Source organism: Pristiophorus japonicus, chromosome 18 (genome assembly GCF_044704955.1).
Source record: "Pristiophorus japonicus isolate sPriJap1 chromosome 18, sPriJap1.hap1, whole genome shotgun sequence".
Classification (NCBI taxonomy): Eukaryota; Metazoa; Chordata; class Chondrichthyes; family Pristiophoridae; genus Pristiophorus; species Pristiophorus japonicus.
In genome coordinates, this window is record NC_091994.1 from 106,494,598 (window position 1) to 106,513,232 (window position 18,635).

The 18,635-nt window shown below is 48.9% G+C and overlaps 1 protein-coding gene across 4 annotated transcripts in view; it reads right to left on the reverse strand.

The window, feature by feature from the left end:
• Positions 1 to 18,635, reverse strand: part of samd11 (sterile alpha motif domain containing 11) — a 338,469-nt gene that overhangs the window by 243,253 nt on the left and 76,581 nt on the right. For all 4 annotated transcript variants that reach the window (XM_070861033.1, XM_070861034.1, XM_070861036.1 and 1 more), the window contains exon 3: positions 15,536 to 15,717. In XM_070861033.1, the coding sequence (XP_070717134.1) occupies positions 15,536 to 15,717 (182 nt within the window). The remainder of the gene's footprint in view (positions 1 to 15,535; positions 15,718 to 18,635) is intronic.

The following is an 18,635-nucleotide window of genomic DNA, read 5'->3' on the forward strand; positions in this document are numbered from 1 at the left end:
GGGGGGAAGGAGATTGGGGGGGGGGAAGGAGATTGGGAGGGGGAAGGAGATTGGGGGGGGAAGGAGATTGGGGGGGAAGGAGTTTGGGGGGGGAAGGAGATTGGGGGGGAAGGAGATTGGGGGGGGAAGGAGATTGGGGGGGAAGGAGATTGGGGGGGGAAGGAGATTGGGGGGGGAAGGAGATTGGGGGGGGGGGGGAAGGAGATTGGGGGGGGGAAAGGAGATTGGGGGGGGGAAGGAGATTGGGGGGGGAAGGAGATTGGGGGGGAAGGAGATTGGGGGGAAGGAAATGGGGGGGGAAGGAGATGGGGGGGGGAGGGGATTGGGGGGGGGGAAGGTGAAGGGGGAGGGAGGCTGAACGGGCCGGGCCCGAGACTTCGGGCCGGGCCGGGCCCGTCCCCAGCACCAGATCTACAGGTAGGTGGCGTTGGGTCGGGTCGGGGGGAGCGCGGGTCGGGGGGGGGGGTGGTGGGAGGGAGGTCGGTTCGGTTCGGGTCGGGGGGAGGGAGGGAGAGGGAGGTCAAGTCGGGGAGAGGGAGGTCAGGTCGGGGGGAGGGAGGTCAGGTCGGATCCAGTCCGGAGGCGGGCGTGGCGGGAGCGGGAGTCGGGTCGGCTCCGGTCCGGAGGCGGGGGCGGGGGTGGAAGCGGGAGTCGGGTCGGGGTCGGGTCCGGTCCGGAGTGGGTGGCGGGAGTCAGGTCGGTTTCGGGTCCGGTCCGGAGGCGGGAAGCGGGAGTCGAGTCGGGTCGGGAGGAAGCAGGAGCTGGCCGTGGGAGGAGCTTTATTCACGCAGCCCCAGTGAGGCCATTCGGCCAGGGCTAGGGGCTGCGTGCTTCGGGCCCCTCCCACACAGTTTTGGGTGCCTGGAGCTACTGAACATGCGCGCCCACTGTAGCGCATGTGCAGAGGTCCCAGCACTGTTTTCAGCGCAGGGTCCTGGCTCCGCCCCCTACAGCTCGTGCTGCGCTGCACCGAGGGCTAGAGGACCTGCAGGGAGCTAGAGAATCTGGAGGGTTTTTTTTAGGCGCACTTTGTGGCGCGAAAAACGGGCGTCCAGGTCGGGACTGCGCCGTTCTAGGCGCGGCTCGAAACTTGGGCCCTATATCCCCTAGTTTTAGTTTCCCCTATGAGTGGAAATATCCTCTCTGCATCCACCTTGTTGAGCCCCCTCATTATCTTATAAGTTTCAATAAGATCACAGTTCATTTTTCTGAACTCTAATGAGTAGAGGCCCAACCTTCTCAACCTATCTTCATAAGTCAACCCCCTCATCTCCAGAATCAACCGAGGGAACCTTCTCTGAACAGCCTCCAATGCAAGTATATCCTTCCTTAAATACGGAGACCAAAACTGTACGCAGTACTCCAGGTGTGGCCTCACCAATACCCTGTACAGTTGTAGCAGGACTTCTCTGCTTTTATACGCCATCCCCCCTGCAATAAAGTGAACAAATGCAGAACTCTTGATAAAAGCACAGCTCCTGTGATCCCCCTCATCGACCCCTCTCGGACAAACAACCCATGTTTGAAAACCGGCTGGTTGCAGCACAGAAGGAGGCTATTCGGCCCGTCGAGCCCGTGCCGGCTCTCTGCAAGAGCACCTCAGCCAATCCCACTCCCCCGCCCTTTCCCCGTAGCCCTGTGAATTTTTCCTTCAGGTACTAATCCAATTCCCTTTTGAAAGCCACGATTGAGTCTGCCTCCACCACCCTCTCAGGCAGCGCATTCCAGATCCTAACCACTCGCTGCGTAAAAAGATTTCTCCTCATGTCGCCTTTGGTTCTTTTACCAATCTCCATAAATCTGTGTCCTCTGGTTCTCGACCCTTCCACCAATGGGAACAGTTTCTCTCTCTCTACTCTGTCCAGACCCCTCATGATTTTGAACACCTCGATCAAATCTCCTCTCAACCTTCTCTGCTCCAAGGAGAACAACCCCAGCTTCTCCAGTCTATCCACGTCACTGAAGTCCCTCATCCCTGGAACCATTCTCGTAAATCTTTTCTGCATCCTCTCTCAGGCCTTCACATCCTTCCTAAAGTGCAGTGGCCAGAATTGGACACAATACTCCAGTGGGGGCTGAACCAGTGTTTCATAAAGCTTCATCATAATACTTTTGTACTCTATGCCTTTATTTATGAAGCCCAGGACCCCGTAAGCTTGTTTAACCGCTTTCTCTACCTGCCCTGCCACCTTCACCGATTTCTGCACATGTACCCCCAGGTCTCTCTGTTCATGCACCCCCCTTTAGAAATATACCTTTTAATTTAGATTGCTTTTTCTCGTTAATGCACTACACCATTGCATGCGAGTCACCGATGCTCAGTACGTGTTGGTCTCAATTATACCTGCCACGTCAGTTAATTATTTAATAAATTTGCATAAGCAAATTAGATCTCTTTAGCAATACTCATTTATATCTCTAATGATTAAACTCAAAGTTTTGTAAAGATAGGACTTGAGTTGTGGTAAAAGTCTATATTTTTTTAAAAGACATATATAAATGATATTACACTACAAACGTTAAAATACTGACCGCAATTGTTTTAAGTTGCATTACGCTGAAACACAATTAAAGCCTCGACTACATCAGGAATTTAGCTCGTTGCCGCCATAATACATGTTCACTTTCACTCGTGTTTTGCAAACCGCTGATCTGAAGCGCCTATCACGTGCACACCGATACGCAGGCAGCATTGGGAGGGTGGGCACAGTTACTGGTGCTTGGGCTCGTTTCTATTGCAAGCCCTGTTCTGAGCTCTCCTCCAACAGGGTGAGACCGGCAAGCAAAGATTTGCAGAACTCGAGCACAAACGTTGCTCTGTGAGTAAGCCAGTGCCAGCTGTGCATCCAAAGCCCTTGGCCCGGCCCATCCCCAAGGGCAGTTGTTACTGAGACACACTCCTGTCAGCTCCTCCACAAGTGGGAACAGCTCCCCACCCCCCCATTCAGCATCCAGTTAAGACCTGACTAAGCCCGTTAATCATGACTTACATGTTCAGCGGGTTGGCTCACCTTTCTCCTCAAAGGTTCAACGTAGAGCTATGGGGGACGTTCCTAACCACTTTGTACAAATTGTCGTACCAGTAACAGCCGATGACAACATAAAAGTAAACAAAATACTTTTACATTCCTCACCCTATAGTTCAAAGATTGGATAAGCTGGGGTTGTTTTCTTTGGAACAGAGGAGGCTGAGGGGGAAAGACACCTTACTGAGGGGCCTGGATAAGGTGGATAGGAAGGACCTATTTCCCTCAGCAGAGGGGTCAACAACCAGGGGGCATACATTTAAAGTAATTGGTTTAGAGAGGATTTGAGGGGAAATGTTTTCACCCAGAGGGTGGTGGGGGTCTGGAACACACTGCCTGAAGGAGTGGTAGAGGCAGAAACCCTCACCACATTTATACGCAAATATGCACCTGAAGTGCCGTAATCTACAGGGCTACGGACCAAGAACTGGAAAGTGGGGTGAAGCTAGATAGCTCTTTGTCAGCCGGCATGGACACGATGGGCCGAAATAACCTTCTTCCATGCTGTAAATTTCTATGATTCTAACTCTTAAAAAGAGACATTTAGGGGTAGAAATTGGTCTGTGCTGTGCCCATTTTCGGGCACAAAAAGCTTACCAATTTAGCAGTGGGACTACCTGCACCCAACCTGCACATGCATCGATCCCACTACGAAATTCCCGAGTGGAGACCAAAAACAAGCTTTCGGTCTCTTAAATACGTTAATTAGAGGCCCAACACCTGGAAAGAGGTCTCTTGCCAAAAGCTAATGATGAGCAGAGAGGTTGCGGGCCTGCCCTACTCAGAAATCTTCAGCGGCCCCAGCGGTCCCCAACAAAAGACAGGTTTTTAATTAATCTCCAGAGGAGTCACTATCGCGCTCTTCCCCCCCACCCCCCGCACCCCCGCCGACCCCATAGCCCACAATCACAGGTTTACTTAATGATTGCATCCAGTGACCTGTGCTAGAAAATGCCTTTGTGTTGACTTCAGGCAAGGAGCGAAAGGAGCTCAGCTCAGCGCCATCAGATAGTCCAGTCGCTCAACAGTTATAAGGGGTCACGTTGTGAGGTGAGGTTGCTGGTGTGGAACACTGGAACAGTCCTGCAGCATTAGAAACATAGAAACATAGAAAATAGGTGCAGGAGCAGGTCATTCGGCCCTTCGAGCCTGCACCACCATTCAATATGATCATGGCTGATCATTTTTGCAACTTTAGTCCCCCATTCCTGCTTTCTCTCCATACCCCTTGATCCCTTTAGCCATAAGGGCCACATCTAACTCCCTTTTGAATATAACTGATGAACTGGCGTTCTGAGGTAGAGAATTCCACAGGTTCACAATTAGCCTATCTCGAAGCCGTTCTTTCGGAAGAAGTGTTAAACCGAGGCCCCGTCTGCTCTCTCAGGCGAAGGTAAATGATCCTGTGGCACTATTCCAAAAAAGAGTTAATCCCCGGTGTCCTGGACCAATATTCATCCCTCAATAAACATCACCAAAACAGATAATCTGGGTTATTATCATATTGCTGTTTGTGGGAGCTTGCTGTGCACCACTTGGCTGCTGCATTTCCCACATTACAACAGTGACTACACTCAAAAAGTACTTCATTGGCTGTAAAGTGCTTTGGGACGTCCGATGGTTGTGAAAGGCACTATATAAATGCAAGTTTTCTCTCTCATCCAACATGATTTCGTGGCCAGAAATGGGACTCTCACAACATTACCAACTTAATGACTAGGCTCAAGCACACAGAGTAGGCTCTTGGGCAACGAGCGCCTATGGAACCAGGGCCCACCACGAATCAGTTCCCATTGATTACACTGTGCTGCTCCATAAAAATCAAAGCAGAATGGAGTTCACAGAGGGCACGAGTATTTCCACCAATACATAAAGACAATCACATAAATATGAATAGTGAGAATGGTAGAGAGAGAGAGAAATAAAAGATGAATTATTGGTTTATGAATCTAACTCCCATTCAATCCAAGATTCTGCTATTAACTGTACCAGTGGTGTCCAAACACATTGGAAATCCTTTCCCGGTAAATATCGGGGCCAAAGTAGAGAGGGAGGGGGTGGGGGGGATGAGTTCTGGTCTGGAAACCTCGCCGGCCGGTTAAGCGTTGAAAGAGCGCTCAAATCTGAGGCACGCAGCCTCATTAGAATATTTATATGAGCGATCCGTCTCCTGGAAGCGTGTTGGTCGCCCATTCACCCCTCGGGTTCGAGGAGTGTTAGGTTCGGGGTTTTGAGATTTAAAAAAATTTTGACATCCCACCTGACCCAAACCCACCTATTTTTGGGCCGGGGGGGTGGGGTGGGTTAGAATTACCCCCCCCCCCCCCCCATTGTGCCGGAGTGCAGATCCATCCAGTTCCTGCTCTCCCGATGCTCCCGAGGTTGTAAATGTCCCCACACAGCTCCCCCCAAACCCCCCCCCCCCTCTCTCTCTCGGAGTTTCCAGACATGCTGAAGCCATACTGTTCCCGACAGTCACTTCCAAATGCTGCTGCACAACTGCCAGTGGCCAGGTTACAGGACTGCCGTCAGGAGTCCGACAACAGATTATGAGCCAGTGCTCACAGGCAGATGGAAGTGCGCAGCATGCTTGGGGTGGGGCGGGGGACTGTAAAAAGGAGAATAAAGCATAAGTATTTGGGGGAAGCCATAAAAAGGGGGCTCAAAATGATATTAGAGAGGGTGGCAATTCACGTCCAGTATTAACTCAGGATTTCCTTGGCTGTTGAACAGAATTCGAACTGAACTAATACAGCCCTGAAGTCATTTTAAAATTTAAAAAAAACACTAGCTAAGCTCCCACACACAAATCCTTCTGTGGCAAAGTACAGCACATGTGTGTGGGATTATGTCTGCTGCAAACGTTGTGATCTTTGAATCGTGCACTCTGCGATCGGAAAACAAGCCAAGAATGCCTCAAGAGAACAGAGCTGCTATGAAACCGCTAAGAAATGTTGTACAACGCAATCTCTTTCCATGTTTTGAACAGAGAGAAAGTACCCACCACCCCCCCCCCTCCCCCGCACCTCGTTTTGATGACACGCTTTTAAGGTTCACATCGCAAGCATTTCACAGAATGCAAAAGCGTGTCGTGGGACACTACAGGGTACATTTTCTGATCGCGTGTTCCGCTCCCGATGTGGAGCCTCACCGCCGGGATCGCCCGACGGGGAAACCGTGCCACGCAAAGCTTACAGCTTCCCGGAGAGAGGGGGGGGGGGTGTGGTGGGGGGGTGCCGTGCCCGACAGAGGCCAGCAATCGGAAAATCGACCCCCGCACCGAAACATCACTTTTGCATCTTCCCTCGTCGGCTCTCCGCGAGGTGCCAGCACAGCTACTCAGTGCACTCCTCTCGTGGCTCGGCTTGAATCTACATCGAGGACATTGAAGCACAAACTAAGATCGAGGAGTCGCCGCAAATGTTTTTCTCCCCCCCCCCCCCCCCCCCCCAGGAGAAGAAAGTTGACTGTTGCCTTTCCTTTGTTGCTGTTGCTCAGCAGTAATTCAGCTCTTTTACTGGAACCCATTCCAAGGACAACACAGCGGGCGACGAGTAAGCCAAAAATGTAATTCTTGAAAAACCCTTTCCTGCGTCGCCACTTTTACGACTTATTCCCATCCGTTCTTTGTTAAGGAAGGTCTATTGTCTGGCCATTTGTCATTTTAATACTGCATTATTGCTGGGATATAAGTAGCCATTTCCTTGTAGTATTGGCTCTTAATCCTCATTAGATCAATTGCAGCTTCCTGAAATCCTGGCCCAACTCCAACATACACTTTGTAATGGGACATATTTGAAAGATGTTTTTTCCTCCTGTGGGTTTCTGAACCCTTGCTGTGCAAAGGGAACACCTCCAAATGCAATTTTTCTTTCTCAAACAGATGCGACTTCGTGGATGCGAAGCTGTGTTACAAAACAATTAAAAATTTCAGATTCAATCGGTTTTAAAAGTACATTGCGTGTTCATCGAGGCGAGCGATGGATATGGAATACTTTCCACCACGGGCATCCCAGTGCCAGCATCAAGCGTTGCCAGGTCGGGTATAATCAGGTTAGATTACAGGGGATATACGGCACAGAAACAGGCCATTCGGCCCAACCAGTCCATGCCGGCGTTTATGCTCCACTCGAGCCTCCTCATCTAATTCTATCAGCATAACCCTCTGTTCCCTTCTCCCCCATACGCTTGTCTAGCCTCCCCTTAAATGCATCGATACTATTCGCCTCAACCACTCCCTGTGGTAGCGAGTTCCACATTCTCTCCACTCTTTGAGTAAAGAGGTTTCTTCTGAATTCCCCTATTGGATTTTTTGGTGACTATCTTATATTAATGGCCTCTAGTTATGCTCTCCCCCACAAGTGGAAACACACTCTCTGCAGAGTAAAGTTCCCTCTACCATGCCAACACTCTGCCTCAGCCACAACCTCCGGAGATGACCCTTTACTGCACCAGTGTGCCATTTTTCTATCGACACAAGCCTTTTTGTGGCCTCCTCGAGTGCAACTGCCAATTTCCTGCCAGCTAGTACCAACGTATGGGAAATGTTCAGGCTGCAACTCGATGCCCACGCGGAGCTCATTTCACGTTAAAACCTGAACAGCCAGTTGGATAAGAGGCGTTCAATTCACCTGCCGGGCTGGATTCAAAACCAGGTCTCAGAGAGGAAAGGAGATTCGATTTTTCTCTCCACATCCTGATCGATTTCACTTTCACACCAAACACGACTGTGAGCCATTAAGCAACAACAAGCTGCAATATGAAGATCAAACCTTTGCTATAAACTGCCACTTCGCTCCTTTATCAACAATAACGTGTATTTATATAGCCCCTTTAACGTAGTAAAACAGCCCAAGCGTTTCACAGGAGTGTTACAAAACAAAATTTGACACCGAGCCACATAATGAGATATGAGGAGAGATGACCAAAAGCTTGATCATAGTGGTAGGTTTTAAGGAGCGTCTTGAAGGAGGAAAGAGAGGTAGAGACACGGAGAGGGAGCTCCAGAGGTTAGGGGCCTTGGCAGCTGAAGACACGGCCACCAATGGTTGAGCGATTAAAATCGGGGCTGCTCAAGTGTCAGTGTCAGTTGTGGCTCAGTGAGTAGCACACTCGCCTCTGAGTCAGAAGGTTGTGGGTTCCAGTCCCACTCCAGGTATTGAGCACAAAAATCTAGGCTGGCACTCTGAGGCAGCGCTGCACTGTCAGAGGTGCCGTCTTTCGGATGAGCTGTTAAACAGAGGGCCCTGTCTGCTCTCATAGGTGGCCACAAAAGATCCGATGGCCACTATTTCTAAGAAGAGCAGGGGAGTTATCCCCGGTGTCCTGGCCAATATTTATCCTTCAATCAACATCACAGAAACAGATTGGACCCAAGTTTTCACACGATAAAAAACGGCGCCGGAAAAAAAACGCGCGATTCTGGAGCGCCCTGCAGCTCCATGTCTGCTTGGCGCGGCGCCCAGGGGGGGCGGAGCCTACACTCGCGCCAATTTTGTAAGTGGGAGGGGGCGGGTAACATTTAAATTAGTTTTTTTCCTGCCGGCAACCCTGCGCGTGCGCGTTGGAGCGTTCGCGCATGCGCAGTGTGAAGGAAACACTGGCACTCGGCCATTTTTGTAGTTCTTTGTAGCTGTTTAATTTTTGAACATTGTTTAATAAAAGCACATTGCCATCAGCACATCAGCACTGAGGCTTCTTGCAGCAGTGAGAAGGCTGCAGGAAGCCTCAGAAAGTTGAAGCAGCCGTTTCCCTCCTCCCGCCCCCCCCCCCACGGGAACGAATGGCTGCTCCCCCCCCCCCCACCCTCGCCCCGCAGGAACGAACGGCTGCCTGCTTTCCCCCCGCCCCCCCCCCCCCCGCAGCATTCTCCCTGGCTGAAGCACTTTCACACAGGTAGGAAGATGGTTTATTTAATCTTTTCTTTGCTTATAAATGTTTATTCAGGTTGGATTTATTTGTATAATATTTGTATAAGTAGAAATAAGGATTTATTATAGAATTTAATGACTTCCCTTCCCCCCCCCCTCACCTCGTTCTGGACGCCTAATTTGTAACCTGCGCCTGATTTTTTTAATGTGTAGACAAGGTTTTTTCAGTTCTACAAAAATCTTCACTTGCTCCATTCTAAGTTAGTTTGGAGTACGTTTTCACTGTGGAAACTTTCAAATCAGGCGTCAGTGGCCGGACACGCCCCCTTTTGAAGAAAAAATTCTGCTCCAAAGTGGAACTGTTCTACCTGACTAGAACTGCAGAAAGATAAATGTGGAGAATTGCGATTTCTAAGATAATCCGTTCTCCACCAGTTGCTCCTAAAAATCAGGCGCAAATCATGTGGCAACTTGGGCCCATTATCTGGTCATTATCACATTGCTGTTTGTGGGAGCTTGCTGTGCGCAAATTGGCTGCCGCGTTTCCCACATTACAACAGTGACTACACTCCAAAAGTACTTCATTGGCTGTAAAGCACATTAAGACATTCAGTGGTCGTGGTGTTATAGAAATGTAAGTCTTTCTCTCAAGAGGCCAGAATTAGAGGAGCGCAGATATCTCGATGGGGTTGTGGGGCTGGAAGAGATTACAGAGGTAGGGAGTGGTGAGGCCATGGAAGAAGTTGAAAACAAGGAAGCTAACTTTAAAATTGAGGCGCTGCTTAACCGGAAGTCAATGTAAGTCAGCGAGCACATTCAGTCTGTAATGCTGGTCAGTGTCTATGGTCATTATACATGTCCTGAGGAGCAGAGATGTTAAAAGCATTGGTACTATTAAAGAAGAAGGAAATAAAGACTAAATATAGCGCCTTTGTCGACCACCGGATGTCCCAAAGCGCATTACTTTTAGAGTGTAGTCACTGTGGGAAACGTGGCAGCCAATTTGCACACAGCAAGCTCCCACAAACAGCAATGTGATAATGACTAGATATTCTGATTTTTTTTTTTAAGTGATGTTGATCGAGGGATAAATATTGGCCAAGGACACCGGGGATATCTCCCCTGCTCTTCTTCAACATAGTGCATCCACCTGAGAGAGTAGATGGGGCCTCGGTTTAACATCTCATCCGAAAACGGCACCTCCGACAGTTCAGTGCACTCTCAGTACTGCACTGGAGTGTGTCAGCCTAGATTTTAGTTAGCTAATATTGACTCGCGACCATTTTCCTCTCCCTCTCCCCCACAACCATCCACTCACTCCAGCACCTCAAGGACACCCTGCTACTTACTCAGCTATCAACAGTTGTCTAGTCCTTTTTTGGAATTATCATCAAATAAATTATGCTGATACCTAACCAAAGTGTAAACTACTGGAAATTTTGGGATAGTGCATCCACTAGAATACTATAAACGCTATTTGTACACCAATATTTTTGTTTTTAGCAGAGTTAACTCCTTCATGGGGTACAGTTCCACAGCTGCCCTTTGAGAGCCTTGAGAATGGGTGTTGGCCAGCTATTCAACTGTGAGGGCTTCGTGGCTGAGCCTAATCCTGTCCTGATCCAATGTACACACATTCCAGCAAGGGGTGCCATATCAGGAGTGGGAGCTCTGGTACCGCCCCTTCACACCCGCCCCTCCCCTCCCAACGCTGGGACATTTAAGCCCAATATGGTGCCTCTCCTGCCACACCTACCAATATTAGATCAATCAGCAGAGACTGGGCATCTATTGTGGGATTTTTCTGGTCTGTGCAGCTCAGCTATTGTGGACACGTTCACTGAGCCAACAGAGGTAGACGTTACTGTAAACTGTTCAACTTCAGTTCACGGATAAAAGGTCTTGGCTGAATGATTTACAATGTGTTATTAATTCAGGCCTTTTATCCATTTCTATTCTTATTTTGTTCCATTATTGGAATGAAGATATATTTGTATTCAGTCATGCTCCATGTGAGACAAAACAACTTGCGTTTATACAGGACCTTTACGATAGAATCAGAGAATGGTTACAGCACAGAAGGAGGCCATTCGGCCCATGGAGCCCATGCCAGCTCTCTGCAAGAGCACCTCAGCTAGTCCCACTCCCCTGCCCTTTCCTCGTAGCCCTGCAAATTTTTTTCCCTCAGGTATTGAACCAACTCCCTTTTGAAAGCCACGATTGAGTTTGCCTCCACCACCCTTTCAGGCAGCACATTCCAGATCCTAACCACTCGCTGCGTAAAAAAGTTTTTCCCTCATGTCGCCTTTGGCTCTTCTGCCAATCGCCTGAAATCCGTCTCCGCTGATAGAAGAATGCGCCAAGGTGCTGCACACAGGCATGCAGGTAAAGGACACCGAGCCCAAAGAGAACTCAGTAGGAGGCCCAAAATCTTGGTCCAAGAGGTGAGTTTTAAAGGAGGGGGGGGGCAAGACAGGGGGGGATTTGGGAAGGGAACTCCAGACAGTGGGCCCTCGGCAGCTGAAGGCACAGCTGCCAATAGAGGGGACATGCACAAGAGGCCGGAGTCAGACGGAGAGGCAGTTTGGGGTGGGTGGTAGTTGGAGGGATAGGGGGTAGTTGGAGGGAGAGAGAGAGAGAGAGTAGTTGGAGGGAGAGAGAGAGAGAGAGAGTTGTTGGAGGGAGAGAGAGAGAGAGAGAGAGTAGTTGGAGGGAGAGAGAGAGAGAGAGAGAGTAGTTGGAGGGAGAGAGAGAGAGTAGTTGGAGGGAGAGAGAGAGAGTAGTTGGAGGGAGAGAGAGCGAGAGTAGTTGGAGGGAGAGAGAGCGAGAGTAGTTGGAGGGAGAGAGAGAGTAGTTGGAGGGAGAGAGAGAGTAGTTGGAGGGAGAGAGAGAGTAGTTGGAGGGAGAGAGAGAGTAGTTGGAGGGAGAGAGTAGTTGGAGGGAGAGAGAGAGTAGTTGGAGGGAGAGAGAGAGTAGTTGGAGGGAGAGAGAGAGTAGTTGGAGGGAGAGAGAGAGTAGTTGGAGGGAGAGAGAGAGAGAGTAGTTGGAGGGAGAGAGAGAGAGTAGTTGGAGGGAGAGAGAGAGAGTAGTTGGAGGGAGAGAGAGAGAGTAGTTGGAGGGAGAGAGAGGACAGGGGTGAGGGGCAAGTGGGGCTTGGATAGGATCAGAGCAGCAGAGTCATGAGAAAGCAGAAATTTATTGAGGTTGGACATTGGGAGGCCAGTGAGCAGTGCGTTAGAGTGAATCGAGTCTGATGGTGATAAAAGATACATACACAGGTTTCAGTGGCGGACAGGCTGAGCTAGGGGGTCAAGCGGCCGATGTCACAGAGCTGGAAGTATACAGTCTCAGCCAACCTCGTGCCCTCGGACACGTAGAGGAAATCCGCTCGCGCGCTGCTCGCCATTTTCCAACCATCATTTTCAACGGGCTGAAAATTGCGGGCGGCGACTGCGACAATTTCCCGTCAATGGGGTCCTGACCGTTGAAACTCCCACCAAGGCCCTGGAGTTGGGAAATTACTCCAGAAAGCATCTGTGCTCCCCTTAAATAACCCGCAGAAGGTTACGCTGACAGGACGAGACAAAGTAGAGTGGGACGAGGCTCGTGTGGAGTGTAACATAGGCCTGTTGGGCCGCAAGGTCTGTTTCTGTGCTGTAAATTGTATTTAACTCTATGTATTGCAACCCGCGAAGTGTCCAATCAGAATGATACCGGAACACAAAATTAACTCTCAAAACCTTTAGTAAAGCGAGCAAGAGGAGATTGTTTGAAAAGAAAGACTTGCATTTATATAGTGCCTTTCACGACATCTCAAAGCGCTTTACAGCCAATGAAGTACTTTTGGAGTGTAGTCACTGTTGTATTGTGGGAAACGCGGCAGCCAATTGCGCACAGCAAGCTCCCACAAACAGCAATGTGATTATGACCAGATAATCTGTTTTAGTGATATTGATTAAGGGATAAATATTGGCCCCAGGATACCAGGGAGAACTCCCCTGCTCTTCTTCGAAATAGTGCCTTGGGATCTTTTACGTTCACCAAAGAGAGCAGACGGGGCCCCGTTTTAACGTATCATCTGAAAGACGACACCTCCGACAGTACAGCGCTCCCTCAGCACTGCACTGGGAGTGTCAGCCTAGATTTATGTGCTCAAGTCTCTGGAGTGGGACTTGAACCCACAACCTTCTGACTCGGAGGCGAGGGTGCTGCCCACTGAGCCACGGCTGGCACTGAAGTGGCACCTTGGCGCACCGTGTTCGTGCTTCAATAGACTGCCACAGAGCATTAGCATGTGGATCCACGCCCACAATTCTAAATATGCTGGGGTTGATGATCTCTAAAAGCGCGCCAGTTAACCTATCCACGTCAGGCTTCACCACGCACTAATCCAACAGCCTAAACGGGTTGACGCACCAAATGGTGCCCACATTACAGGCCGCATTAATCCTGCGGCTCGGCGTAAATCCATGTTAATCATATTAAGTTACGACTGAGGAGTCGCTTCGAATTGTTTTTTTTCTCCCCACGAGAAGAAAGTTGCTTTTTTTTTCCGCGGTTCCAAAAATAATTCTGCTCTTCTTCGCGCAAGGTTCCTGTATCCACGAATCTAGCACAGTCTAAATGGGTTAACGTGCTAAAATAGTGCGCACAGAAATGTACAGGCCGGGAAACCACCAGAGGAAATTAAACCACCGCCCCACACCCCCCCCCCCCCAATGAGCTCGTCGTCTCGACTGTGCCATCTGGAAGAAGCAGCAAGCGAGGACAAGGTCACTTCTCCCCGGGGAGGGAGGGAGAGTGGGAATAACAGTGAGGAATCGACAGAGGACAAGGCTCCGTGGGCCACTGCTGCAAACCTCCCAGCGGCTAATCACATTACAACAGGGGCAGAAGCTCTGGGAGCGGGTTCTATTTATTTTTTTGCTTCCTACTTCACCCAGGAGGAAGGCGTGGGGTGAGGGGAGCCCCAACAGAAGGGGAGATTTCTTTCAAAAGTCCCGTTCGGCAATACGCTGAATCAGGCCTGCGCAGATTTACCTTCAACCCGATTTGACAATCTGCTGAATTTTTCTTCTTTTTTTTTTTTACACACAATTAACATGAGATTAGAATTTTTTTTATATAAACACACGGAAAGTCCTACCAGAAGCAGTGGTATGAACAGAATCGATGACAGCTTTTAAAAAAGGGGAAGTGGGTAATTATTTGAAGAACAAAAAAATAGAAAAGGTTCTATGTGGGAGCGGGGACTCGGAGGGAGTGGGAGGGAGCACGCATTGCAAAATGAGGCACTGGAAAAACGGGAGACTGGCAGTGGATAATTTTGCGATCCATGTACCCATGCATCAACAATCTGTATTTATATAGCGCCTTTAACGTAGTGCTACGTCTCAAGGCGCTTCACAGGAGGGTTATGAAATTAAAAAATTTGACACCGAGCCGCATAAGGAGAAATTAGGGCAAGTGACCAAAAGCTTGGTCGAAGAGGTAGGTTTTAAGGAGCGTCTTAAAGGAGGAAAGAGAGGTGGAGAGGCGGAGAGGTTTAGGGAAGGAATTCCAGAACTTCGGACCCAGGCAACAGAAGGCATTGCCACCAATGGTTGAGCAATTATAATCAGGGATGCTCAGAAGGGCAGAATTAGAGGAGCACAGATATCTTGGGGGGGTTGTGGGACTGGAGGAGATTACAGAGATAGGAAGGGGCAAGGCCATGGAGGGATTTGAATATAAAGGATGAGAATTTTGAAATCGAGGCGTTGCTTAACCGGATGCCAATGTAAGTCAGCGAGCACAGGGGGTGATGGGTGAGCGGGACTCAGTGTGAGTTAGAACACGGGCAGCGAGCACATGGGTGATGGGTGAGCGGGACTCGGTGCAAGTTAGGACACAGGGAGCGAGCACAGGGGGTGATGGGTGAGCGGGACTCGGTACGAGTTAGGACAAGGGCAGCGAGCACAGGGGGTGATGGGTGAGCGGGACTCGGTGTGAGTTAGGACACAGGCAGCGAGCACAGGGGGTGATGGGTGAGCGGGACTCGGTACGAGTTAGGACACAGGCAGCGAGCACAGGGGGTGATGGGTGAGCGGGACTCGGTACGAGTTAGGACACGGGCAGCGAGCACAGGGGTGATGGGTGAGCGGGACTCGGTGTGAGTTAGGACGCAGGCAGGAACAGCGCAGTGACCTTTGCTGCACTTTCAGAGAGCCAGCACAGCCACAATGGGCCGGATGGCCTCCCTCTCTGCTCCCAAACCTCTTTCAATGATGAGTGAAAAGTCTCACGGTGACAACTGGAGCACGTAAACCTTTCTATCCGTTTCCGTCTGGGTTTTTTTTAAATGGGCCGACAAATTATATCTGCTCAACAAATTTTATCTCTATCATCGTGCAGCACTGCTGCTTATAGTAAAATGATTACAATCACTCGGACTATTGTCAAAAAGCTTGCCACCACTGTGACAAAATTAGCATGGTAACGGATAGAAAAATGTCGATCTCACTGCCCTGATACAGTCGAAAAGCTGAACACCATGGTTTCCTAATTATACAGACAACAATGTATCATAGAGTACGCCGTACATAGTCTTTGTACAATAGCCTCAAGGATCTATCTTCCAACATAAATTAACGCTGTTACCTTCGTTTCATTGTGCTAGCCTGAAACTCCTCTTCCTGTTTTACTTCAGGAGGGCGATCACCATTTGCTTTCTCGCTCTCTTCACTATCTTCACTATTTGAAAAAGCCGAGGACAGTTCTTTCTTAGGTACTCTTGTTGGCGGCAAAGGAATTGTTCTCTTTTCAGCCAAGCGTCCCCGATTCTATCACACACACAAAAAAAAGATGAAAGATCGGAGTTATTCTTAGGAACGTTGCCCGAGCACAAGAATTACTAAAATCAACCGTCCCTCTTTTCAGTCAGGTTTCAAGTGGGCACTGCCCACCTTGGATGTGACATTTCTCTCCTCCCCCTCCCGCCCCCCCCCCCCACCAAAAGTGCATCCATCTGTTTGGATGGGCACCACAAAATAGGTCAACGCAGGTTAGAGCCCAGAAGGATGGATTGTCTTGAGGTCCCTCAACGTACTTCATTCATACGCACACCTTGAACTAGTTCCACCAAAAACAAATTTTAACTTAAAGGTACCAGAATTGAAAAACTATCGGATTTGTGTATGTTCCTATCTTAATCAACTTGCATGTTCTGAAGTGCTTTCTCCAACTCTTATTTCTCGAATTGTGCGGCAACAGCTTGACGCGATTGGTTAAAAAGGAGTTGATATCACCGTCCCTACCAAAAGGTCATCTAAGAAATTCCATCCGAGACTCATTGTAATATGTCGCATTGGAATCTGGTCACACGAGTATTTCTCATCTTCAAAGAGTGTGGTGGTTAAGTAAGAGGAGCCCAAATACACATTAACACTGACAATAACATAATTTCATTCCAACACTGAGATGATTATTATCCCTTGGAGGCCATTATAGACCCACAGAGACCAATTTAAGGCCAACAATGACTTTGAATGACCCACGCTTTGTATAGCATCACCATTTCAGCAGATTCTTCTTTTGAGGATAGTCATGTTGCCCCAAAGTGGACACTGTATCAAAATGATCGGATATCCACAAAGTAAACACACAAGATTTGGCCCAACTGCTTGCAGACTAAGTGTATACAGCTATTCGACCTTGTAGTTTTTCACCCATCTTTTAAGAAAGATGTTAATTAACGTGGAACGGTGACCAACAGAGACTTTATTGTTGCAGTAAGTCATCAGTCGAATTACACATCAAACAGGGTTATTCGCAGAAAATGTAGAGCTACAGTTTCTTATTCTACTGATATTTCCTCTTTTAAAAAAAATATATCACTTCTGCCAGACACCCCTCAGTCCACGCCTTCCTTCCACGACCACTGAATGGAACTTCCCTTGAATTCTACATTGAACTTTCAATTCAGGCACGTGGCCTCGAGCTCCTGATAAAAATAGCTCAGGCAATTCTAACCTATTTAACTTGGCCTTTACATCCACTTAATATTTTTCACCATCAACGAGTGTGCCGAGGTGACGGAGCTGGTAGCTGACACAGAGACCCTCATCAATGACGATCCTCATCTCCCCGACACTTCACTCCTACAATCTGCCAAATGACACCACCTCACGCCTTCATTATTTGGAAATAAAGGATTATAAGATCTCAACTCCTCGGGTCCTTTTTCATCATGAACGGCACTTGGGGGAAAAAAAAAGGAAAAATCAATAGGCCCCCTGTTAATAATGACATGAAGCAGTTTAAATTGATAAGTCTGCATGGTTAGATTTTTCAGCTACATGCTGCGGGAATTCTGCTAGAGCGCAAAAGAGACACTTTTACCTGCAAGTTATCTCTCTCGCTTCACAAGCCAGTGGTGTTGGCCGGACTAGCACCGAGCAGAATTAAAGATGCACAACTGAAACCCACATTATTTCTTTCAGAACTGTCTCAATGTGCCCTCCTTCAGGGTTCTAAACTTTCTCTTCCTGATAAATGACCAAGTTTCAATTTTTAAAAAAAATGCTTCCACATTCGCTGCTTTTCATATGCCTGCCTTCGGAACATGTTAGACTTGGTACATTCTCACTTTACACTTAAAGTAAAGGCGTCCTTTGTACTCTCAGCTAGACATACCCAGCGGTCATGCGTACCAAAGCAGACTTTGGTATCTTCCAGGCTTCGAGTCACAGGAGGTAAACTGTGCTACAGCCCCGCACCAATGTAGGCCAAAGCCAGCCCGCAAAACTCGCACCGGCTGTGAAGCTGCTGCTTGTGCCTGTGTGACCTCGAGATATTTCGCTGTCATGAAGCAGAATGCAGTGGCCCCTCTCGCTCTCCCTGGTGGTGCTAGACTGACCTTCCTCTCCAGACTTCTGGCTCCACAACAAAGAGGCCTCTTATGTTTGAAAAAACCAACAAGAACAGCAGTAATAAGGAAACACATCAAAAGGGCTGAGCAACCTCATCCAAACAAAGCGTGTTTGTGTGTACCAGGATAAACCACAACTGTGGGGAGAAGGTATACTGGCAACAAGATGTCGTAGGAGACATGAATATTATTGCGGGGAGCAACCCATTCGGCTTGTTCTAATATTAAAATAGTCTTTCGAGCCCAATGTGTTTAAGCTTTTCTAAATTAAAAGTGAACAGGCCTTTCTTTTTTTTTTAATTCGTTCCTGGGATGTAGGTGTCGCTGGTAAGGCCGGCATTTATTGCCCATCCCTAATTGCCCCTTGAGAAGGTGGTGGTGAGCCGCCTTCTTGAACCGCTGCAGTCCCGTGTGGTGAAGGTGCTCCCACAGTGCTGTTAGGGAGGGAGTTCCGGGATTTTGACCCAGCGACGATGGAGGAACGTCCGATATATTTCCAAGTCAGGATGGTGTGTGACTGGGAGGGGAACGTGGAGGTGGTGGTGTTCCCATGAGCCTGCTGCCCTCGTCCTTCAAGGTGGTAGAGGTCGCGGGTTTGGGAGGTGCTGCCGAAGAAGCCTTGGTGAGTTGCTGCAGTGCATCAGTGTGTAGATGGTACACACTTTTCCAAGCCAAAAGTGAGCTGGCCTTTCCTGCAAAGTAGCATCATCACTACTGAATTAATTTGAAGCTTTTTTTTCCAATTTGCATTTTCTTGCACTCATGCCACAAACCATTCATTATCATCACAGGCGCTCCCTCGAAACGAGGATGACTTGCTTCCATGCAAAA